This window comes from Erinaceus europaeus, chromosome 4, assembly GCF_950295315.1.
Source record: "Erinaceus europaeus chromosome 4, mEriEur2.1, whole genome shotgun sequence".
Lineage (NCBI taxonomy): Eukaryota > Metazoa > Chordata > Mammalia > Eulipotyphla > Erinaceidae > Erinaceus > Erinaceus europaeus.
Window position 1 is genome coordinate 73,121,591 of NC_080165.1, and position 26,097 is coordinate 73,147,687.

The following is a 26,097-nucleotide window of genomic DNA, read 5'->3' on the forward strand; positions in this document are numbered from 1 at the left end:
AAAAAAAGTTAATATGCTGGACATTGATTAAAGTATTTCAATTAATTTTATCCTTTTTAATTTGCAACTAGAAACTTTTAACTTGTACATATGGTATGCCTTTTTCTTCTATTATAAAGAACTGATGCTTGGGGGAGATAGCAAAATGGTTATCCAAAGAGACTCTCATGCCTGAGGCTTTGACGTTCCATATTCAATTCCCCGCACCACCATATGCCAGAGCTCTTGTACAAAAATAAAAAAGAACAGACATCAATGATAAAAAAAAAATATCAGGGTGAGTCTATTGGTATTAAACCAATATCGGGGTGCTCAAGTCAGAAGATTCTATTGATTGGATAGAGACTTTGATTGTTTAATACTAATTGGAAATGTATACAGAAATAATAATAAAAAATATAAAGAGTGCTTTCTTGCTACTTTCATTTTTGGCTTTGGGGAGGCAATATGTGACAAAAGAAAACATTAAGACAATTTCAATTGTGATTTTATAAAGCCTATTACCAGTTTAACTGGAATTTCTATTACAAATGTAAAGAAATGTAACAAATAAATTAGATTTCACTGGGTCCCATTACAAAATTTACATATATAAGGTAATAAAAAATGAAAAAGTTGAAAAGGGGCCAAGAGGTGGCACATTTGGTAGACTGCCCATATTACAAAATTAAAAGGTTGATTTTTTAATCTATTTTTACAAATATAATAAAAATGGATGTGCACATATATATATATATATATAACTCACTTTGAGAAATAAACATTTAATGAAGAACTGAACATAATCAGATTTGAAAGATTAATAAATTGGGGTTCAGACATAGGTAATCCAGTACAGTGCATGTTTTCTATTTAGGAGGCCTCTCAAGTTTGAATCCTGGTACCACATGAACAGTGTCAGGAGGGAAACTCGATGAATAGAGGTAAAATGTTGTGTGTCTTTCCTCCTGCTCTCTGTCTTTCTCTCCATCTTTTTATCCTGCTGTAAAATAAAGAAGAACTGACCTGAGGCCAATTTTAGCATTACCTTGCATGTGTGAAATGATGAGTCTATTCCCTAGCAACACACTGAAAAAGAATAAATTGCTAAAGAATATCTTTCAGCAGTCTCAGAAGAAATGATTTACATTAGCATTATTAAATACTTTTCTTGAGGATTTTTTATGAGGCAGTGAGGACTAGTAGTCCAGATTATAAATTAAAACCAAGCTTATTGGAATACAAAGTTCTATCATAATGAAAACATTAATTTCTTACAATTAAAAGACAAAGTAATTCACTATTAGTGAATATGTTTTACCTCAAATGATTATTTTTTTATTACAAGTTATAAGAAAAATTATAAGTGTTTATGCAAGTAGTGTAATACATATTCATTTTATGAGGCATGAGGAGATGTATACTGGACATACTACTTTTTATCAAATACAATTTAATGCAAAATATTAAGAGATCAAAGCATCAAAGAGTAGGCTGAGTAAAAAAATTAATACAAATGAACAAGAGAGGCATTCTATTTACTATAATTCTTACTGTCAGTTTATGGGATTATTGTTAAACATATATGTGCTTTTTATTAAAGAAACTAACTGGAAAGTGTTCTTTACTTTCGGATAACTGACTGAACTTTATAACATTATCAGCATACTGAAGGCTTCTGAGTAGTAAGTTATCAAGATGATTTAACAGCAACAGAAGAGGAAAAGCAGCAGCCAGAAGCAGTTACAAATACATCACACCATTTGCAACAACATTCACAGAAATATGTGTATGTGTACCCTTGGGTTTATCCACATACACATATCTCTATATAGACATATATAGAAAGGGAGGGGGAAATGTAGACAGTTAGCAAAGTTAATGTGAATGAATAAAACTGTGAGACTCACATGAAACAAAACAGTGATTTAAAGAAAAAAAAAACACACTAGTACAAATGACAGGAAATTAAGAAAGTCTTTATTTTATACCTTTCTCGTTCTGGTGAATGCAAACTAGTATCTGGTCTCAAGCAGTTGGTACTAGCACTCCTAGCCCTGTCAAGGGAGGGCTGTAGTTCACTAGTGCCAGTGCATTGCATCCAGTGGTAGAAGAGAAAGACAGAGAAAACAAAGAAAGGAAGACCATGTTAGAGAGTAAAGCATAAAATAATGTCCCTTTTACATAAAATGTAGAATCATTGTGATTCAGTTCATAAGGGTGTGAAAGAACTGACAGGATGGCAGTGCAAACTTTTGTTTAGAAAAGAAAACTAAACAAAGATTATGCTTGGACTGCTTTTGCATAATTTTTTAAAGAGTCTTAGACTGCAAAAGGAAACTGAAACACACCTACTTATGAAAAACTGGATACAGGAAGCACTAAAACAAAATGTCTAAATTTTAGTTACCAAGAACAGATGCCACACCAAAACAAAATGAAGGACATTAAAGGAGAAAAATTTTACAATTCCACTAATTTTGTTAACAACCAACACTAGACAGAAAAAGTGGAAGGTATATGACTTCCAGACATTCTTACCTAACCAGTTATGTCATCAGTAAATCTCAACATTCTTGAGTTAAAGTAGTCATGATGAAGAGGAATGTGCTGTCTAGTCACTGAATTGGTTTTAGAATGTGCAGGCAGAATTGAGCTTCACAAATTAAAATTTTAACAAAATAAAATAATGTAAAATCAATTATAATTAAAGACAACAAGTAAACAACAAATAAATGACAAAGAGTGAAATTAAAACTCTGCTGTCTAAGTAGTTCCATTTACAGAACTATAGAATCAAGAAGTTTTATAACAAAATGAATGCTTTTCTCTGTGTATAATTAACTCCGAGAGAAAATATTAAGGCTTTATTAGAAATGCTAAACTGGGTTGGGGAGATAGCATAACAGTTACGTAAAAAGACTTTCATACCAGAATGTCCAAAGTTCTCTGCAACACCATAAGTCAGAGATAAGCAATGATTTAGGGTCTCTCTCTCTCTCTCTTCCTACATATATATATATATATATATATATATATATATATATATATATATATATATATATATATATATATATATCATTAAAATAAGACAAACTATATTTAGAAAGGCTAAACATTTGCTATTTTTAGCAGGTAAGGGATTAGGGATTAGTTTATAACTGGGAACATTGTTATGACTCTTACCTGTAAATATCCCAGTGAGAACTGTTTTCTAATAAAGGCATCTTGGGCGGTAATGTTTTATAGTGCCTAACCAAATGTCTGGAACATGGCAATACAAACACACAGCAAAACAGAAAAATACATATGAAGCAAATTTTACTAGGATATGGAAGAAAAAGCAGGAAACTTGTAAGGCTACAAGTACAAATGATTTACTCATTTTCTCAAAAGAAACTCAAGTTAGCTATTTAAAGGCAGGATTAGAATTAGCATCTAATATCTGTAATTAAAACAATAACCTATTTTATAATTACTATATAATTCTTCCAAGTTTTAATTTAATAGAATTTGAAAATGATCTGTCAATTAAAGTCTATGAATTATCCAATATTCAAATTCACTGTTTTATTGCTAGTTTAATATTATATTTGCTTTTATTGGGAAAAAAAAGAACAACCTTCACAGTTGAGGCCCGGTCATGGCTCACCTGGCTCAGTACATATTACTATGAGCAAAAAACAGGATCTCTTTGTCCCCACCTGAAGGAGGTAGCTAGATAAGTGATAAAGAAGTGCTTCTCTCTCAATTTCTCTGTCTCTATTCAAAATTAATTAAATAAATAAAACCCAACAGTTAAAAGTACTAATTAAATTATTTATGTAATTATGGAATTAAATTGCAACTGAAAGTTAGTATTACAACTAATAAGTTGACCAATGTTAGGTGGGCTAGGTTGATTAAATCACTGTATTAGGTAAAGATAAGTAAGTGGCAGCAATAGGGTAATTTTTTCCCATTTATCAGCATTTTGAATCCAAATATAACTCCAGGTTAAATATATCATCAGAAATTAGGTGAGAACAACATTAGATTAAAATATCAACTTTGAATAAGTAGAAAGTAAAAGAAATAAAGCTCAACTTTACCTGAGTTATTTAGGAATTTCTTGGTACTCTATACCACAAAGGTGAACTAGGTCCAGTTAGTTAACTTTTGGATAATTTAATATTTCTACAAGTTTAATCTCTGATTATGAAAGAACACTGTCCATTTTAACTTAAAGTATGATACACAGATGGGAAATACCTTGCTAAGGACATATTAAATCATACCAAAAACTCCACAGGTTTAATAATATTTAATGTTAAAGATCAAATCAAAGAAAATACCTTAAGGATTACGTTTTAAAAAATGTCTGAGTGCCATATTCAAGGGAACATGAGGACATAATTTACTGAAACTATAGAATCAGCCTGCTTTACAAATAATAGTCTTCTTTTCAACTGCTAAGTAAAGGTGAAACCTTTGTAATGGTTACTATGTAATTTCTTAAAACAGTTTAACTGTTTTATACTGGAACACATGATGTAAAACAAAATGGAAAATAGTCTAAGTTTATAGTATTAAGGCCTACTTTCCCATCTTGTCATTGCTACTGGTTTGACTGTGAACCTGGGTACTTCAAGTTAAATCATAAAATCTTTTTATATATCTATACAATAAAAGAAATAACTACTTAAAAGGGATCCTGTGAAAATTAATTGATGAGATATGAATTATATAAGACAGCTATAGCACTTTCTGTGAAACACTAACTTCTCAGGTAAGTGTACAGAAAAAGGTTCAATGATTAAGTAATTTTTGGAAAAATCAGAGATAAATTTATTTAGTGTTTGAATTTTTTAATGCTGTGCATATTCACAAACTCTTATACCAGTAAAATAACTCACAGGGCCATTTCTTCAGAATGTATTTTTGGGAAAGCAAGTTTAGGGGAAAATTTCAAAAGCCCTGATTTTGAATCCTTGTTTTGTCACTTAACAAATTTAACAAATCTTGTTTTATCACTTAAAAATTAAGGCATTTCCCTCTTTTGTTAAATAGGTACATAAATATATTAATATTATGTACCTACCATAAAATTAAGTTCATTAAATACTTAACATTGTGCCTTGCACTCAATAAATATTATGAACAGTAAATTGTTATTTTATTTAAATTCTAAGGTGAAAAGAAGATTCATTTTTGACATAATATTGTACAAAATGATAAAATTTATTGTGATAGTTTGCACAGCCTAATATTTTAAAGAAGTAGAAAATAATAGCAAGAAAAATACTGGGTTGTTGGAAAAATCACGATGTGTTTTTATGTGCTTTTCGATGCCAAAATGCATCATAACATTTCTCACAAGCCAATATCTTTATTATAATAAGACTATCGGTGTGCATTAAAAATACCGACAGAAGGATGCCTGTCACAGGAAAGATATTTGCTGCCTCGGGATGGGGGAGAGTAGAGGAACTGTCAAAGTGACCTTCCTTTTTCTTGTTCAAACTGCTTGATTTTAAGATATCTTATGTGCAGGCTAGTAAAACAGCTCACTTGGATAATGTGGTGTGTTGCCCCATGCATGACTCAGGTTCATGTCCTGCCTTCACTCATTGAAGAAAGCTTCAGTACTGTACCCTTTCTCTGTGTGTATCTAAAAAAATAAAATAAATGCTATTTAAAATAAATACCCACATGGAGAAGGGGTAGCTCACATGTATTAGATGCTCAATAAATATTCTGTTTACTCTGTTTTACAGTTATAATCACATCATATAAAAATGGAATACCTTTTTGAATCTGTTAATTGATTATTCATATTAATAATAATTTGTCAAGAAGCACTGCCAAAAAGTTTAACATTATAAAGAATTTAATCTCTTTTACAATATTTATGTTGCATTTTCCCTAAGATCACAAATTAACATTTTTATTTTTATTGTATCAGGACAAACATGGAGATAATTACTAGTAGCATAAATTTATATATGTGAAAATTAAAATGACTTAATAGAATAATCATGTATTATTAAGCAGAACCTAAAGTTTGTCCTTGCCATTCTGTATTGCAGCTACACATCTTTCCTAATTATTATTTATTGGATAAAAGGCTTGAGTTTTTCTGTTTATTTGTTTGTTTCACTTATTTAATACTTCCTCATTTTATATTTTATTCAAATCATCAATAACTTACAGGTTCATAGTGGTCTATTTATTTTAAGTGGTTATATTTATTTTAAAAATGAATTTAAGTATGTAAGGAGTTGAAAATAAAACATCAGGTCCTAAGCTTTATTAATTTATTGAGGGAATATTGCTGCACAAGATTGCTGTTGTCATATGAGTGGAATTTCATATTTCCTCAATATAGGGGTCATCACACTTCGCTAAATTATCCTCTTCCTATGTCATAGGATATCTGGCTACCAATTCCCTCTCATTTAAAAGAGGTAACATAAATTATCATCTGCTGTTATGAAAAAGTCTGTATTACAGCATTTCTCCTCTAGTATGGGTAGGAAAGAAAGAAGGATTTAAAACTTAACAGGTAATTTTTTTTCACTATCAAGAATGAAAACTCAGACATTCAAAATGAACTAGTAAAGAATAATAAAAAGAAATTGTACATAAACAACAGTAGGTCCAAAATTAAAAAGTCTAAAACAAAATGAACATATATTCATGAAAAAAAAAGCACTGTCATACACAGAAGATTGGAACTTTGGAATTTTTGTGACTAGACAGCGGTGTGTGTATGTGTGTGTGTGTGTGTTTGTGTGTGTGAGAGTGGTGTGTGTGTGTGTGTGTGTGTGTGTGTGTACGTACATATATTCATGAAAAAAAAGCACTGTCATACACAGAAGATTGGAACTTTGGAACTTTTGTGACTAGACAGCAATGTGTGTGTGTGTGTGTGTGTGTGGTGTGTGTGTTTGTGTGCGTGGTGTGTGTGTATGTGTGTGTGTACATATATTCATGAAAAAAAAGCACTGTCATACACAGAAGACTGGAACTTTGGAACTTTTGTGATTAGACAGCAGTGTGTGTGTGTGTGTGTGTGTGTGTGTGTGTGTGTGTGTGTGTGTGTGTGTGTGTCAGGGCATTCATTAGTATCAGCTCATAGTGAGCATTTAGAATTTTAAGTGCAGGTATTGGTTCCTCAGATCTGTAAATATCACCACAGAAGCTCATCAATCTTTGGAGGTTTTTAAAATACAAGAAGGAATTGGCTGGCCCGAATCAGAATGGAAATACATATGGAGTTTTTCTATAACCTCCATGTAAAACGAATTTTGAAAATTTGGGAAATAAATTTTACATATTTATAATAGTAGACTATGGAAAGGACACGAGAAGAGTAGAATGGAATGAGAATTACCACACATAATCACCATTACCAAATCCCTATATTTACCTGGTAGTATGTAGGCATTCTGCACTTCGTCCTCGTTTTGCTCTGGGCAGCATAAGAAGCTCACTGCACAGACAGGATGGATGGTGAGTGAAACAGATAAATTATGAAGCATTAAATGAATGGGTTATGCCAATGGTATGCAGATGAAAACATGAAAAAGGAAGAAACCAGATTGTCTGCACTAGCATATTTTGCTTAAGAAGTTAAACAAAAATAAACATGGCAGTATTTTTAAAAAGTTTAAACAATAAAGTACAAACATTATGGTCAAAGTCCTAGCTGTTGCTGATTTGATACTGTATTTCAAAGTAATTTTATAGATATTAAAGTAAATATTAAAACAAAACAAAATAAAAAATAAAATTATCACCAAGTGAGACACAGACATCTACTTTTGATTCAAATCATCTGGGTATTTTAATAACTTTGTAAGTATACATCTAGCCTTTCTGCTAATAAAGGGAGCCCTAAAAATGTTTTATTACTTTTAACAACTTACAGAAGAGTAATTTTTCTGGCTTTTAAGGCCTCAGAAAATGCAATACCACATGCTAGGCTTCTCCTTAGTTAAACAGTAATATATTTGGCTTGCATTGCTTTATTTATTTTTTCCTTTTTTTTGCACTGATATTAATTTCACTTTATTAAATGTCTCACCAAGAAGTGTGTTGTTTCTCTTCTTCAGTTACATTGATGGTGCCTCCAGTGAAAGCTAACAAAGTGACTCTCACTCAACCCAAATTGAGCAATGTGGAATTCTATTCTCTAAGTAGTTACTTATCACAGTACCAACTAAAACTGCTGAAAATCAAGATGCCACTTTCCATAGTAGAGTGATGATAATAGAGTAAGAAACTCCATTTCAGTTTCCTTGTTTACAGCAGCAAAAGTAAATCATTTAGCATTAATATAATTTCATTACTCCTTCCTGAAAAAGAAACCTCCATAAAATCTTATCCTGAACTTGTGTTTAGACATATTGTATATGTACGTGTTTACTTAAGAAGAAAGTCCACAGGTATGTAGAACAATACAGTCATAATGTAATTTTTTTATAATTATATCCAGGAAATACTTTTCATAAGCAAATGTTGAAGTAAGTATAAACTTTTATAAGAATAAACCTGATTATCTTGTATTTTACAGGCATGTTCTGGAAATGAATTTTAAAGAAAAACAGGTATAGAACAGTATTATTGAAGTTCTCACAGAAACTCGATACTACGAATTTCCAAACAACCTGTATCTATCATTTTTAAGTAAAACAAGCAAGAACATTTTATAAACTGCATCAACAAAACTGAAATCCACAAAAAATATATCAGCAAAGTGCTTATATATGTACTCTTCTATCATGAATGTTAGCATCTAAACAATAATCAGTACATTTAAAACTGCAAACAACTTTTGAATGAAAAGATATCAATAAAAAACATATACAACTATAGTGATGACATAATGTTATTCAAAGATTTCCTAGAATTGTGTTTCTATTAGTTTATCTTATTATTTCCTTGTGAGAAGTTCATTTTGAGAGGTAAAATACTTTATTCTCTACTATACATTGCCAAGATATCTGGATTTTAAAAAGGAGAAAAGGTAAATGTATAATGTTGAGATCAAAATTTAAGCAAATACCTGTCTTGTTCTGACAAATACTGACTATCCACATCTCTGGATCTGTAATCACTTGGACTTCGGGAGGCATCATGGTGTCTGGTTGGAGAACGTGACCTTCTTGTTGGATGAATTTCATCTAAACTCCTAAAATAATTACAAGAATTAATATGTATCAAATAGTTTTAATTTCTTAGAACACGCAAAGAGAAGAAGAGGGACTATGTAACAGTGATGGCAAGCAACTAAAATGGTTTGAAATGTGTTGGCATCATAACGAAATACTTATTTTATCAATAAAGACATTTATTTTTCCACAACTTTCTCACTTTGCTGAACTATACTAACTTTTTTTTTTAATAGCCAACAAGTCTGTACAATGAATCTACCTCTCCTGACAGCTCTTTTTTTTTTTTTTATCCTTTTTGTTGACAGAGGCTGAGAAAAATTGGGGGTGGGAGGAGAGCATAGAAGAGATACTCTTGTAGCATTGCTTCACTACTTAAGAAGCTTCCCACTTTCAGGTAAAGACCAGGGAGTTGAACCCAAATCTTTGTGCATGGCAGTGTCGGCATCCTACTGGATGCATCATTGCTGGGCCACTCCAACCTTCTTTCAAATCTTTATTAAAAAGTAAAACCCCCTACAATTGTCATATGCACCTCCCCAGAGCCCTATCCCACTAGGGAAAGATAAAAACATGATGTGGTATAGATTGACCTGCCAATGGTCATCTTCAGCAGAAAAGCAATTACAAAAGTCAGACCTTCCACCTTCTGTACCTCATAAAGAACTTTGGTCCACACTCCCAGAGGGAGAAAGAATAAGGACCTTTCAATGGAGGGGATGGAATACAGAACTCTGGTGGTGGGAATTATATAGAATTGTATCCCTTTTATCCTATAATCTTGGTAATCATCACTGAATCACTAATAGAAAATATCAGCATAAAAAAACCTTAAAGTAACTATGTTCTTTCTCTCAACATATCTCCTGTGCTACTTCTCTTTACAAGTATGATCATTATCATAGGGTTTATCATATTAGGAAAGAAATCTAGGAAACAGAATATAAGACATTTATTATAAACTGTGTGACAGAAGACTTCCAGAATCATAGACATGAAGAAGAAGCAGCCATGGGTTTTTCCTCTGAACAACTAGTAAAATCACCTGAAATCTCATCAAATCTAAGTTGGGATATCTGAAGAAACAAACTTAGGCATAGGCACATATAAAACCAGTGCTACATAGTATATTAGCCCATCCTCCACTCCCCCATATAAAAGTATGGTAATTGGGAAAAGCAGTCGCAATGTCACTTATTGAATGAGAAAACAGAAATTACTAAATGCATAAGCTGAAACCTAACCAAACTACAGTCATGGTAGAATGTATAGTAAGAAAAGTACACAGAAAAATCCCATGAATATATAGGGTTGAAGCACAGGTCAGAGAAAGAATTTAGAAACCTCATTATGAGGGAAATTCAAGAGTCTAAACTTAACATGCAAATACTCAAGAACTAAAAGATCATTTCACCATGGAGTTACAAAACACAAAAGAACTTCCAGTAGAATTTGCTGAAAACTTGGAAATCATAAAAGAACAACTCTGAACAGAATTTACTAAGAGACTGGAATGCATGAAAGTAAAACTCCAGAGTTATATGGAGTGAAGAACAATTTGAATACAGTTCAGGTTCATATATATGACATAGGAAGTAGACTCAGTCACATAAAGGAGATAATATCAGGGCTAGATGATACAACAAATATGGTCTGTGAATAAAACTATGCTGGAGAGGAGACATTTAGGAAAAATAAAGAAATTTTCTGTGAAATAGACTACATAAGAAAGGTAAATATGAAAGTCATTCTGAGGGAGAAAAGAGAACAGAGACTAAATTCAAAGAAATCATAGCAGAAAAATTTTCCACATCTGGGCAATATTCAAAGCATAGACATGCAGAAAGCAAACATCCAAGTTTTCAAATTCAAAATTGTATAGACCAAGACACATCACTGTAAAACTAATAAAAAGCAAGGATAAAAAAGAAGTAAATGCTGCTAGAGAATCGAGATATAAATAAAAGGCTGATAGCATTTTATCAGATTTCTCATCACAAATCTGAGAAGCAAAAAGTAAGTAAAATGGTATACTGAGAAACTTCTGGAAAGTGTAGCCATAAAGAAAAAGGAACAGAACAGATGTCCCCTCAAACAATACATATATATCTACAACTGTAGAACTTAGCAAAACTCAGGAAGCACAGCTAAGCCATCCTCAGAAGCACCACAACTTAGGGGGTGGGGTGCTTATGTGAAAGGTTGGGTTGAGATGGCATTTGAGGAAGGAAATGAAACACAATGAATTAAGAGCACAGACAGAGGACTGCACCATTTTCCTTCTCCATGCAACAGATTCAAAACAACACAGCACTACTATGATGGCATCCTGACTTCCCTGGGCAGATAATCTCAAATGGTGTCCATAAGTCTCTGGTCTCCAGAACCCTACCACCACTAGGGAGAGACAGAAATAGGCTGGGTGTATGGATTGAACTGCCAACGTCTATACCCAGTGGAGAAGCAACTATAGAAGGCAGGCCTTACATGTTCTTTTTTTTTTTTAATTTTTATTTATAAAAAGGAAACATTGAGAAAACCATAGGATAAGAAGGGTATAGCTTCACACAATTCCCACCACCAGACCTCTGTATACCATCCCCTCCACTGATAGCTTTCCTATTTTTTAACCCTCTGGGAGTTTCTAACCCATAAGGTGTTGGGAAATTGTGAGCATATGGTTGAGCTTGGCAGGGCTTGACTTGAGGGGACATCTATCCTGTCTCTGCCTCATGAACCACCCTAAATTCCCTGATACTATGGCCCAAACTTTTATTTATCAATCTTCTGCTTTTTCTTTCAAATGACTAATGGTCTCCTTCCTAACTCCCCCAAGGGTATTGCTAATCCTGCCAGTTGAACCCCTAGCAACAATTGCTGGGGAGGTTCATACCATTCCTGGCCTCTTTCTCCACCCCTCTCCTAACCATGTATGGTATTGTCAAGCCACTTCCATTTCTGGCTTGTCTCTTCCATGTCCCAAGTTGTAGGAGGTTGGGTGTGCAGACCGAGAGGCTGCTGGCCATTGCAGTTGGTGTCACGTGGCTTAACCAGGTGTGCTAGCGCCCGACTCTGGGGCGATCGAATGAATAAAGATTTGTATTGCTTTGCTGCCAGGAGCTTAGTCCCTGGGTCATCTCTCTCTCTCTTGTGAAGCTAGCCCGACAATAAGGAATCTTGGTCCTTACTCAAGGGAGAAAAAGGATTGGGAAGCTTCTTTGGAGGAGATGGGACATGGAACAATGGTGGTGGAAACTGTATGTAATTGCATCCCTGTTACCTTACAATCTTGTTAATCATTATTAAATCACTAACAAAAAATAAAAAAATCAGGGCAGAAATCAATGAAATAGAAAACAAAAAGACCATTAAGAAGATCAATGAAACTAAGAGCTGATCCTTTGAAAGAATAACCAAAATAAATAAACCACTAGCTACAATCATTAAGAGAAAAAGAGAGACATCTATGGTAAAATTATTCAGAAGTGAGAGAGGAGACATTATAAAAGATGAGGGGGAGATACAAAACATCATGTGAGACCATTATGGACATAATTTAAAAAATGTTTTATTATTTATTTTCCCTTTTTTTGCCCTTGTTTTACTGTTGTAGTTATTATTGTTGTTGCTGTTGGATAGAACAGAGGGAAATGGAGAGAGGAGGGGAAGACAGAGAGGGGGAGAGAAAGACAGATACCCGCAGACCTGCTTTACTGCCTGTGAAGTGACTCCCCTGCAGGTGGGGAGTTGGGGGCTCGAACTGGGACCCTCCCCCTGGTCCTTGCGCTTTGTGCCACCTGTGCTTAACCCACTGAGCTACCACCCAACTCCCAAGGACATAAATTTTACAACGTAGTAGAAATGGACACATTCTTAGAGTTATACCAACTGTTAACCTTGACACAAGAGGAAGTAGATAAACTTAACAGGCCAATCACTAGTAAAGAAATTGAAACAGTGAGCCTATCCAAGAACAAAAGCCTGGGCCAAGATGGCTATGGTAATGAATTTTGTAAAACATTCAAAGAAGAACTAACACATATCCTCCTTAAACTCTTCCAGAAAATAGAAGAAGAGGGAATACTCCCAAACATATTCTATGAGGCTAATATTAACCTGATCAATGCAGGAAAGGACCCTACCAAGAAAGAAAACTATTGACCTATATCCCTCCCTGATGAACAATGATGCAAAGATCCTCAATAAAACCTTAGATAATCAAATCCAACAACATAATTAAAGGATAATCCACTAATAACAAGTGGGATTCATCTCAAGGAAACAGGGATGGTTCAACATCTGTAAATCAATCAATATAATTCACTATATCAGTGAAAAGAAAGATAAAACATTACGGGGAGAGTATAAGTCCTAGAAAAAGATGGCAGAGGACCTAGTGGGGGTTGCATTGTTGTGTGGAAAACTGAGAAAGGTTATGTATGTACAAACTATTGTATTTACTGTCAACTTCAAAACACTAATGCCTCAATAAAGGGAAAAAAAAGAAGGATAAACATTACATGATTTTATCAAATGATATAGAAAAAGCATTTGATAAAGTCCAACATCTATTTATGATAAAGGTCCTTAAAGAAATTGAGAGTGGAAGGAAAATTCAACATACTAATGACTATATATGACTAACATCATATGCAGTGGGGGAAAATTGAAAACTTCCCCCCTAAAATCAGCAACTAGACAAGGATGTCCATTCTCAAAATTTCTATTCAACATGCTCCTAGAAGTCCTTGCCATTGCAATTAGGCATTAAAGAGATATCAAAGGAATTCAAGTTGGAGAGGATGGTGTTAAATTATCATTATTTTCAGACATGTAGAGGAAGCCAGAAACTCTGCCATAAAACTACTGGAAATCATCAATAAATTCAGTAAAGTAGTAGGTTACAAAATCAAATTAGAATTGAACCCAAAAAGATTAAATACCTAGGAATTAATCTAACAAAGAATGTAAAGTACCGTTTCAAGAAAAACTTTAAGACACTCTTTAAAAAAAGAAACAGGATAACACAAAGAAATATAAGAATATCCCGTTCATGGATTGGAAAATAAATTTCATTAAAATGGCAATTGTGCCAAAAGCAATGTATAGATTCAATGCAATCCCTATTAAAAATCTCAATGACATTTTTCAAGGAAATGGAAAAACTTATTCAAAAATCCATTTGCATGAATAGCAAAGGCATTCCTGAGGAAAAAAAGAAAAGAAAAATGGAGGCATCAAAATGCCTGACTTTAGGTTATATTACAAAGCAACAGTAGTTAAGACAGTGTGGTATTAGAACAAAAATAAACATATAAGCCAACAGACTAGGACAGAGAGCCCAGAACTAAACCCACACACTTATCAGTACCTTATATACAAAAAGAGGGGCTAAAACTGCCCAATGAGGGAAAAGGTCTCTAACAAATGGTGCTGATAGAACTAGACAGCCACAAGTTGAACAATGAGACTAGACTACCAATTAACTCCATACATCAAAATTAGCTCAAAATGTATCAAAGATATGGATATTAGACGTAAAGTATAAAATACATACCAGTATATTGGTGAAACATTTCATGATATTAACACTAAGGATATGTTTGGAGACTCAACCATATGGGCAGAGGAAACAAAATCAAGTCTGAAGAAATGGAACTTTATCAAATTAAAAAGCACCTACACCTCAAAAGAGAATTCTACAAAGATAAACAGGAAACCTAGCAACTAGGAGAACATATTTGCACACCATACTTCAGTCAAGTGGTTGATATCAAACATATATAAAAACTCATACAGCTCAAGAAAAAGAAAAAAAAAAGCAACCAAATAAAAAAAGTGAGCAGAAGATGTGAACAGACACTCTTAGGCATTTACTCAAAAGATACATTGACTGATTTGAAGGGATATATGTACCCTCCCCATATTCACTGTGGCTTTATTAACACTAGAAAAAACTTGGAAACAACCATAATGTCCTTCGATAGATGACCAAATAAAATTTTTATAGGACATATACTCAACAGAGTGCTAGTCAGCAATGAAAAAAGACGATATTGTGTTCTTTGGGATAAAAATGATAGCATTGGAGAAGACTATGTTTATTGCAGTAAGTAAGGAGTTAAAGAACAACTACAGGATGGTTTCGCTCATAGGTGGAACTTAGAAAATTGAACACAAGAACTTGAAAATAAATAGAGAAACAAAAATCAACTCATATCCAAGACTGTGGAAAATTATAGTGGTTATCTTGGGGTTTCCTTGGTGGTAGGAAAGATGTGAAACTATAATCCTATTAGTTCATGATCTCATAAATCACTATTAATTTAACATGTTGGGGGGATAGATTTAATATGTCAAGTGCTCTAACTTCCTAGACCATAGCTCTGCATATACATTTTTTTTAATGTTTCAGATTTGTATGAAGATCAAACTCTGACACTGAGCTTAAATTGTTCGAGGATCTCTAAAATATATCTGTATATAAGTCTTTTTTTTTTTTATTTAAGAAAGGATTAGTGAACAAAAGCATAAGGTAGGAGGGGTACAACTCCACACAATTCCCAACACCCAATCCCCATAACCCACCCCCTCCCATGGTAGCTTTCCCATTCTCTAGCCCTCTGGGAGCATGGACCCAGGGTCGTTGAGGGTTGCAGAAGGTAGAAGGTCTGGCTTCTGTAATTGCTTCCCCGCTGAACATGGGCGTTGACTGGTCGGTCCATACCCCCAGTCTGCCTCTCTCTTTCCCTAGTAGGGTGTGTCTCTGGGGAAGCTGAGCTCCAGGACACGTTGGTGGGGTCTTCAATCCAGGGAAGCCTAGCCAGCATCCTGGTGGCATCTGGAACCTGGTGATTGAAAACAGAGTTAACATATGAAGCCAAACAATTTGTTGAGCAATCATGGATCCCAAGCTTGGAATAGTGGAGAGGAAGTGTTAGGGAGGTACTCACTGCAAACTCTAGTGTACTTCTGCTTTCAGGTATATATTTTGCAGTAGTTTATGGATACGTGTGCACATAAGCTCTCTCTCACAGAAACTGGTGTATATCTAGATTATGGGACTTTGTTAGAAAGTGAACTACCTGAGATGAAATTAGAGTGTACTATTAAAGGAAAGGTCTCACCCGAGTAATGAAGCTGAAGAGTTATCATTCCACACGTGAAGTCTCTGGATACAGTCTGAGGTGAAGCATGTTGAGATGGCAATCGTTGCTTTGGTTAGGTTGTGATCGGCGGATGCAATATTATTTGGTTTGGATTGGGAGATGCATACGGGAAAGTGGGCCCTATCCAAGGGTTCCAGGACTGGGGGAAGTAGGGCCTCTATAGTGAATATGTGAGGTTCCTGCTGTCTTAGGGTTCAAAAAGACAATCAATAGTTAATATTATCATCACATTATTTGTTAATTGGGTTAACTTTGAAAAGTCCCTTTGTTATGGTTTGCTGTACAGTACCCAGTATCTTGTATATAGCTGTGCTATTGGAAGCTTCTAATCTACTTGGTCTAGGCTTTTGAGAGAGTCCGCATATCAAATACATAGCCTATATATTAAAAAGATTCAGTTTGTCTTTTGAGAAACTTTGAGACATACAATTGATTTCCCCCTCTCATATTAATTAACTACTGATTTATATGTCTACATTTTGCTAGGAGTGTACATAAACACCATTCCCACCACCAAAGGACTGTGACCCATCCCTCTCGCCCACTCCCACCCCCCACTGGCCCAGGAAGCTACATGTCTACCCCTCACCACTGGGTTTTTACTTTGGTGCCCTACTTACAATTTGATAAGGTCCTGCTTTTAGTTTCCCTTTCTGATCTTCTAAGTCAGCTTCTGTTGATGAGTGGGATCATCCCATACTCATCTTTATCTTTCTGACTTAGTTCACTTAACATAATTCCTTCTAGCTCTGTCCAAGATGGGTATATAAGTCTTTTAAATATCCAAGATACCTACAACTTTAGGCCAGATAGATCAAAACCATTTGGCCCTGTGAATATCTAAGACATGGTGATCCATAGATAAAAGACACTAAGCATAGTGAGGTCAAGTATATTATAGTAGATCATAACAAGTGGGTTTTCATCAATAAACAAAACCCCAACTAACTTGGTTATAATAATAAACTACTGCTATTTAAACTCTTTCTAAAAAGACAAGGAACCCTTCCCATTCTCCTTAAGATGTTTATTTCTTCTAGCCCTTGAACGTCTAGGACTATGCCCATTAGTATCTTGATGATTCTTGTCTCTGATCCTTATCTTCATAATACCTCTGTTGACATGAACTAAATCAAAGCAACCAGTACTGTCCTGCCACAGTCTGTTGCTACTGACCTGTTACTTCAGGTTGAGATGTCAACTTCCTAACTCCTCTAATCTGGTAAGAGCTTCTTAACACATAGGACTACCTACTTTCATTTCAGATGGCATATTATCTAACAAAGTTACAAACACTAGGTATAGGCTAGGGCTTAGGGTGATGGGTACAGGTGTACATTTATCCATAAGCAAGGGCAAGTATATAACTCAAAGTAAAAGTGCTTAATAAGTCTATGATTAGACTTAGACCTAATAAATTGCACTACTAGTAGAAGGGCCTAAAGAACGGATGAACATTACATAATGATCAGAGGGTCATTCAACCAAGATAACTTATAAATCTTTAGCATCTATGCACCAAATGAAGGGCCATCTGAATATCTCAAATACCTGCAAAAACTATAAAAATATATCAACATGGGAATAGTAGGAGATTTCAACATGCCACTTTCTCAAATTGACAGATCATCTAGGCAAATAATTTGTAAAGAAACAAGAGTTAAACAGAGTTAGACTAGATCTAGTGGACATTTTCAGAGTCCTTCACCCCAGAAAATAGGAATACACATTCTTTAGAGTACATGTGGGGAATTCTCAAGGATAAAGCATGTATAAGGCCACAAAGACAGCATTAACAAATTTGAAAGCATTGAAGCAATCCCAAGCATCTTCTCAGAGTACAGTGGAATTAAACTAACACTTCACAATAAACAGAAAATTACTACAAGTGCCAAAATATGGAAACTGAACTACTTAACAACTACTGGTTAGAAGAGGAAATTTAGGAAGACACTAAAATGTTCCTAGAATCAAATGACAATGAAGACATAAGCTATGAAAATATTTGTGACAAAGCTGAGGCATACTAAGAGGGAAATTCACAGCTATAGAGGCACATGCTAGGAAGCAAGAAAAAGCTAAAATAAACAACCTTACTAAATACCTTAAGAACTTAGAGGAACAAAGGCAACCAGAAGGACTCAAATAACTAAAATTAGGGCAGAAATAAATAACATACAAAATAAAAAAAAAAACCATACAGAAGATCAATGAAGCTAAATGGTGGTTATTTGAAAGGGCAAACAAAATTGACAAACCTGGAGAGGGAGGGAGGGAGAGAGAGAGAGAGAGAGAGGGAGGGAGAGAGAGGGAGGGAGAGAGATAGAGAGAGAGAGGGAGAGAGATAGAGAGAGGGAGAGAGAGAGAGAGAGAGAGGGAGGGAGGGAGACAGAGAGAGAGGAATCAAATAAAGGGGGAATGTAAATTAAAGAGAAGCTATCACAACAGACACCACAGAAAACCAAAGTATCATGTGAAGCTTCTTAAAATAACTATATGCAACCAAACTAGAGAACCTGGAAGAAATGGAAGAATTCCTAGAAACATAAACCTTACAAAATTAAAGATAAAGGAATTAGAAAACATCAACAGGCCAAGCATAGTCAAAGAAATTCATTCCTACTCATGACCATAGAATGTGAGCTCAGATCTACAGGGATGCAGAGGTCACACAGGCTCCTAAGCTGAATATGGGCCTCAGATCACATCAAATCGATGGGGTTTACAGTCAACAATATTTATATACCTTTCCCATATTTGGGAACTACTCTCTTCCCTGATCCAGCTTTCTGGTACTTTTTCCAGCCATGACATCATCTCCCCAGACAATAGGATCCACCCGCATATCAGATTTCAGGCTCAGGGGATAAAAAAAACTAGTATAGCCACAGGCCCTTTGGAATATAACTAAAATATGCCTACTAGCTATTTATAAAATGGAGACTCCACCCCCAACTCTTTATCTACACTATTCCAGCCTTTAGGTTCATGATTAGTCAACGATTTGTTTGGCTTTGTATGTTAACACTCTTTTCAGCCACCAGGTTCCAGATGCTAGCATGATGCCAACCAGACTTCCCTGGACAGACAACCCCACCAATGTGTTCTGGACTTCTGATTCCCCAGAACCCGAGAGAGGCAGGCTGGGAATATGGGTCGGCCTTTCAAAGCTCATGTTCAGGGAGGAAAGCAATTACAGAAGCCAGACCTTCCACCTTCTGCATCCCACAATGACCTTGGGTCCATTATCCCAGAGGGTTAAAGAATAGGAGACTTATCAAGGGAGGGGATGGGATACAGAGTTCTGGTGGTAGGAATCCTGTGGAGTTGTACCCCTCTTATCCTATGGCTTTGTCAATGTTTCCATTTCATATGTAAATAAATTTTTTAAAAAATTGAAATTGAAATAGTTATCAAAAACCTTCCCAGATGGATTTACAAATGAATGCTACAAAACCTTTTAGGAAGAGTTAATGCCTACCAAAGAAGACAGATCGCAAAATTCAAATCCCAGGAACCTAATTTGTTGGGTTAAGCAAATGACACTCAACACTTAAACAACTGGAAGAAAGTCTAACTTCGTCAGATAAAGAGAGGACTATAGAAATTGAATAAGGACAAAAAACTTGCTTACTTAATTATGGCCATTTTGTTCAATATCACACAACCTCATCATCTGGGGCACTAGTCAGGGGATCATTAGATTCTCACACAAATATGATGGGCCTAGACCACTAATAGATCCCTCTCTACATCATCACTGGTCACTTATATTAGGAATGTCATCAAAACCTTCTGTGGACCTTCCCAAGACCTTGCTCTCACCCTAAAGCAGTGATAGTAGGGACTGCCCCAGTCTCTGAAGGGGAAGACTAGTTCTGAAATGAGTGCAGCCTGTAATGATCTAGGATGTGACTGAGCTGTGAGATCAGTCCAGTGGGGACTCAGGGTTTAAACAGAAATAGTTAATTCTATCCACATATTTTTTTTTTCTCAAGAATGACAGCTATTCTTAGTGGAGGGAGATTTCCGGAGGTGGGGCTATGAGCAGCAGCAGATCTATTTCTCTCCTCTCCTCTCCTCTCCTCTCCTCTCCTCTCCTCTCCTCTCCTCTCCTCTCCTCTCCTCTCCTCTCCCCTCCCTTCCCTTTCCCCTTCCCCTTCCCCTTCCCCTTCCCCCTCCCCTCCCCTCCCCTCCCCTCTCCTCTCCTCTCCTCTCCCGGGTCAACTAGGAATACCAAAGGAGACCACCAGGGACCAAAACAGACAGAGCTAGAATGACTTCAGGAACCTGCCAAATCACCAAATCACCAGTGAGTACAAACATGTGTGGTTGGTGGACAGAGAGGAGCCTAGGGAGACATTAAGTGGCTGGTAACAGTCCTGCAGTTTATCAGAGACACCACCTCCAGTCTGTTCCACCAACAAAGGGACTGCTGAAGGGAGGAGAAGACTCCCCAGAGACTCAACCAAGTGCAACTCTATGAGTCTCCATTGCTACTGCCCTCAGAAACTGGAGCAGCAGCATGGAGGGACACCAGGGGACAGAGATCTAACCAGGAAACTCAGGAGAAGACCTATACCTCTGTGGCATAACTCTGGGGCTGTGAAAGTCTCTTTGCATAACCACTGGATTATCTCTGCCACACCCTGCTTTATGTCTTGGTCAGGAGTCAGTGATTAAGCTAAGAAGCCTACTGTTAAATTCCACCACTGTGAACCCTTTAATTACCTTACTTAGACACAAGTCAATCCAGGCAAGAGTGATCAGTAATTTGAAAAGTACTGAGAGAGGGAACTCATAACATAATATATAAAATGGTTAAACCAACAAGAAGAAATATTGGAGAAATGAACCAGGACAAGAGTCCAGCTAAAAGCACCCCAAAGGGTGAAGCACAAAATAATGAAGTCAACATCCAAACACTAGTTAAGGAAATAATCACAGAGGTCAGTAAAGAGTTTGAGAGAATTGTAATCAGAAATACAGGAACAACAAATGAGACTCTGGAAGAAAACACTAATTATCTCAAGGTTATTACAGAGCTGAAAGCTGAAATAGCTGAGCTAAGAACACAACTAGCTGAACAAGCTAAAATAGTATCAGAACATGGTAACAAAATAGATGAACTCCAGAAAACAGTAGACGGGAGAGAGAATAGAATCAACGAGGCTGAAAACAGAATTAGCAAGATCGAGGAAAAAAATTAGAGACAACTAAAAAATAAGTAAGAGATCTCAAAAAGAGATTAAGTGATACTGAAAACAACAACAGAGTCCTATGGGATGACTTTAAAAGAAACAATATACACATTATTGGCTTACCAGAGGAAGAAAGAGAGGTAAGGGAAGCATTCTTCAGGACATAATAGCTGAAAACTTCTCTAGTCTAGACAACATCAAAGACGTAAAGGTTCAAGAATCCCAGAGGGTCCCAAACAGAATTAACCCAGACTTAAAGACACCAAGACACATCCTATTTAGAATGGAAGGAAATAAAGATAAAGCAAGGATACTGAAGGCTGCAAGAGAAAAACAAGGAGTCACCTACAGAGGAAAACCCATAAGATTAGCAGCAGACTTCTCCACACAAACACTGCAGTCCAGAAGAGAATGGCAAGATATCTATGGAGTACTCAATGAGAAAGGCTTTCAGCCAAGACTACTATAACCTGCTAGACTGTCATTCAGACTAGATGGAGGCATAAAAAACTTCTCAGACAAGCAACAGTTGAAAGAATCAACAATCACCAAGCCTGCCCTGAAAGAAATTCTGAAAGGTCTCCTATAAATAGTCAGACCACCATAAATAGGCCATATATCAGAACACTCTAAAACTCTACAATAATGGCATTAAAATGTCTTCAATCTTTGATATCAATAAATGGAAATGGCCTGAATTCACCTATTAAAAGACACAGAGTAGGAAGATGGATCAGAAAATACAACCCAACAATAAGCTGTCTACAGGAAACCCACCTAACTCAAAAAGACAAACACAGACTTAAAGTGAAAGGATGAAAAACTATCATACAAGCAATGGCCCATAAAAATGGGCAGGAACATCTATTCTCATATCTGACAAGATAGACTTTAAAACAGATAAGATTTTAAAAGATAGGAATGGACATTACTTAATGCTCAGAGGATCAGTCAATCAAGAGGACTTAACAATTATTAACATCTATGCACCCAATGAGAAGCTATCTAAATACATCAAACTTCTACTGAAAGAGCTACAGCAATATATTAACAGTAACACAATCATAGTAGGGGACTTCAACACCCCACTCTGTCAGCCAGACAGATCATCCAGGCAGAAAATCAATAAAGACATAAGGGAGCTAAATGAAGAGATAGATAAACTAGAACTATTGGACATTTTCAGAGTCATTCATCCCAAGAAACTGGAATACACATTTTACTCAAATCCACATGGGTCATTCTCAAGGATAGACCATATGTTAGGCCACAAAGACAGCATCAGCCAATTCAAGAGCACTGAAATCATCCCAAGCATCTTCTCAGACCACAGTGGAATTAAACTAACACTTAACAATCAACAAAAGATTAGTAACAGTGCCAAAATGTGGAAGCTCAACAGTACACTTCTTAACAACTTCTGGGTCAAAGAGGAAATCAAGGAAGAAATCAAAATGTTTCGAGAGTTCAATGAAAATGAAGACACAAGCTATCAAAATATTTGGGACACAGCTAAGGCAGTACTGAGGGGAAGTTCATAGCCATACAAGCACACATTAGGAAACAAGAAAAAGCACAAATAAACAGCCTGATTGCACATCTTAAAGACCTAGAAGAAGAAGAACAAAGGAACCCTAAAGCAACTCGAAGGACAGAAACCACTAAAGTTAGGGCAGAAATCAATAACATTGAAAATAAGAAAACCATACAAAAGATCAACGAAAGTAAATGTTGATTCTTCGAATGAGTGAACAAAATCGACAAACCTTTAGCAAGATTCACAAAAAAAAAAAAAAAAAAGGGAGAAGACCAAAATAAATCAGATGCTAAATGAAAGAGGAGATATCACAACAGACGCCGCAGAAATTCAACATATCATGCGAGACTTCTATGAACAACTCTATGCCACCAAGATAGAGAACCTGGAAGAAATGGACGATTTCCTAGATACTTATGAACTTCCAAAATTAAGTAAAGAGGGACTAGATAACATGAACAGGCCCATCACAGCTAATGAAATTGAAACAATTATCAAAACTCTTCCCCAAAATAAAAGTCCTAGACCAGATGGTTTTACAAATGAATTCTACAAAACCTTCAAGGAAGATAATGCCTCTCCTTTTAAAAGTCTTCCAGAAGACTGAAGACACTGGAATACTCCCTTACAGCTTCTATGAAGCCAACATCACTCTTATACCAAAAGCAGACAAGGACACAACCAAAATAGAAAACTACAGACCAATATCGCTGATGAACATAGATGCGAAAATACTGAACAATATTCTAGCCAACTGGATACAGCAGTATATTAAAAAGATTGTTCATCATGACCAAGTGGGGTTTATCCCAGGCATGCATTGTTGGTTTAATATACGTAAATCAATCAACATGATCCACCACATCAAGAAAAGCAAGACCAAAAACCACATGGTCATATCAATAGATGCAGAGAAAGCCTTTGACAAAATATAAAACTACAAAAAATGGGAATAGATGGAAAATTGCTGAATATAGTGGAGTCTATATATAGCAAACCTACAGCCAACATCATACTCAATGGTGAAAAACTGGAAGCATTTTCCCTCAGATCAGGTACTAGACAGAGCTGCCCACTATCACCATTACTATTAAATATAGTGTTGGAAGTTCTTGCCATAGCAATCAGGCAGGAACAAGGAATTAAAGGGTTACAGATTGGAAGAGAAGAAGTCAAACTCTCCCTATTTGCAGATGACATGATAGTATACATAGAGAAACCTAAGGAATCCAGCAAGAAACTTTTGGAAATCATCAGGCAATACAGTAAGTTGTCAGGCTACAAAATTAACATTCAAAAGTCAGTGGCATTCCTCTATGCAAACACTAAGTTAGAAGAAATTGAAATCCAGAAATCAGTTCCTTTTACTATACCAACAAAAACAATAAAATATCTAGGAGTAAACCTAACTAAAGAAGTGAAAGACTTGTATACTGAAAATTATGAGTCACTACTCAAGGAAATTGAAAAAGACACAAAGAAGTGGAAAGGTATTCCATGTTCATGGGTTGGAACAATTAACATCATCAAAATGAATATACTACCCAGAGCCATCTACAAATTTAATGCTATCCCCATCAAGATCACAACCACATTTTTAGGAGAATAGAACAAATGCTACAAATGTTTATCTGGAACCATAAAATACCTAGAATTGACAAAACAATCTTGAGAAAAAACAACAGATCCGGAGGCATTATACTCCCAGATCTCAAATTGTATTATAGGGCCATTGTCATCAAAACCACTTGGTACTGGAACATGAATAGACATACTGACCAGTGGAATAGAATTGATAGCCCAGAAGTAAGCCCCACACCTATGGACATCTTACTTTTGACAAAGGTACCCAGATTATTAAATGGGGAAGGCAGAGTCTCTTCAACAAATGGTGTTGGAAAAAATGGGTTGAAACATGTAGAAGAATGAAACTGAACCACTATATTTCACCAAATATAAAAGTAAATTCCAAGTGGATCAAGGACTTGCATGTTAGACCACAAACTATTGGAAAATATTGGCAAAATTCTTTTCCACATAAATTTTAAAGACATCTTCAATGAAACAAATCCAATTATAAAGAAGACTAAGACAAGCATAAACCTATGGGATTATATAAAATTAAAAAGCTTCTGCACAGCAAAGAAAACTACTATCCAAACCAAGAGACCCCCTCATAGAATGGGAGTAGATCTTTACATACCATATATCAGACAAGGGGTTAATAACCAGAATATATAAAGAACTTGCAAATCTCAACAACAAGACAACAAATAACCCCATCCAAAAATGGAGGGAGGACATGGACAGAATATTTACCACAGAAGAGATCCAAAAGGATGAGAAACACATGAAAAAATGCTCCAAGTCTCTGATTGTCAGAGAAATGCAAATAAAGACAACAGTGACATACCACTTCACTCCTGTGAGAATGTCATATATCAGAAAAGGTAACAGCAGCAAATGTTGGAGAGGGTGTGGGGTCAAAAGAACCCTCCTACACTGCTAGTGGGAGTGTAAATTGATCCAACCTCTGTGGAGAACAGTCTGGAGAACTCTCAGAAGGCTAGAAATGGACCTACCCTATGATCCTGAAATTCCTCTTCTGGGGATATATCCTAAGGAATCCAACACACCCATCCAAAAAGATCTGTGTACACATATGTTCTTGGCACCAAAATTTGTAATAGCCAAAACCTGGAAGCAACCAGGTGTCCATCAACAGATAAGTGGCTGAGCAAATTGTGAGATATATATATATATATATATATATATACTCAGCTATAAAAAATGGTGACTTCATCATATTCAGCCGATCTTGGATAGACCTTGAAAAATTCATGTTAAGTGAAATAAGTGAGAAACAGAAGGATGAATATGGAATGAGCTCACTCTTAGGCAGAAGTTGAAAAACAAGATCAGAAAAGAAAACACAAGTAGAACTTGAACTGGAATTGGTGTATTGCACCAAAGTAAAAGACTCTGGAGTGGGTGGGTGGGGAGAATACAGATCCAAGAAGGATGACAGAGAACCTAGTGGGGTTTGTATTGTTATA

General features: G+C 35.6%; 1 protein-coding gene across 49 annotated transcripts in view; it reads right to left on the bottom strand.

Annotated features, from left to right (window-relative positions):
- The window catches only part of RIMS1 (regulating synaptic membrane exocytosis 1), a 557,900-nt gene that overhangs the window by 155,786 nt on the left and 376,017 nt on the right, over positions 1-26,097 (bottom strand). For 28 of the 49 annotated variants that reach the window (XM_060189926.1, XM_060189936.1, XM_060189927.1 and 25 more), the window contains 3 exons: positions 9,029-9,154; positions 7,391-7,453; positions 1,971-2,060 (listed from right to left, as the gene is read on the bottom strand). In XM_060189926.1, the coding sequence (XP_060045909.1) occupies positions 1,971-2,060; positions 7,391-7,453; positions 9,029-9,154 (279 nt within the window). Of the gene's footprint in view, positions 1-1,970; positions 2,067-2,527; positions 2,636-3,165; positions 3,244-7,390; positions 7,454-9,028; positions 9,155-26,097 lie in introns of all 49 variants that reach the window. The other 21 variants (XM_060189943.1, XM_060189942.1, XM_060189935.1 and 18 more) reach the window with 4 other exon arrangements.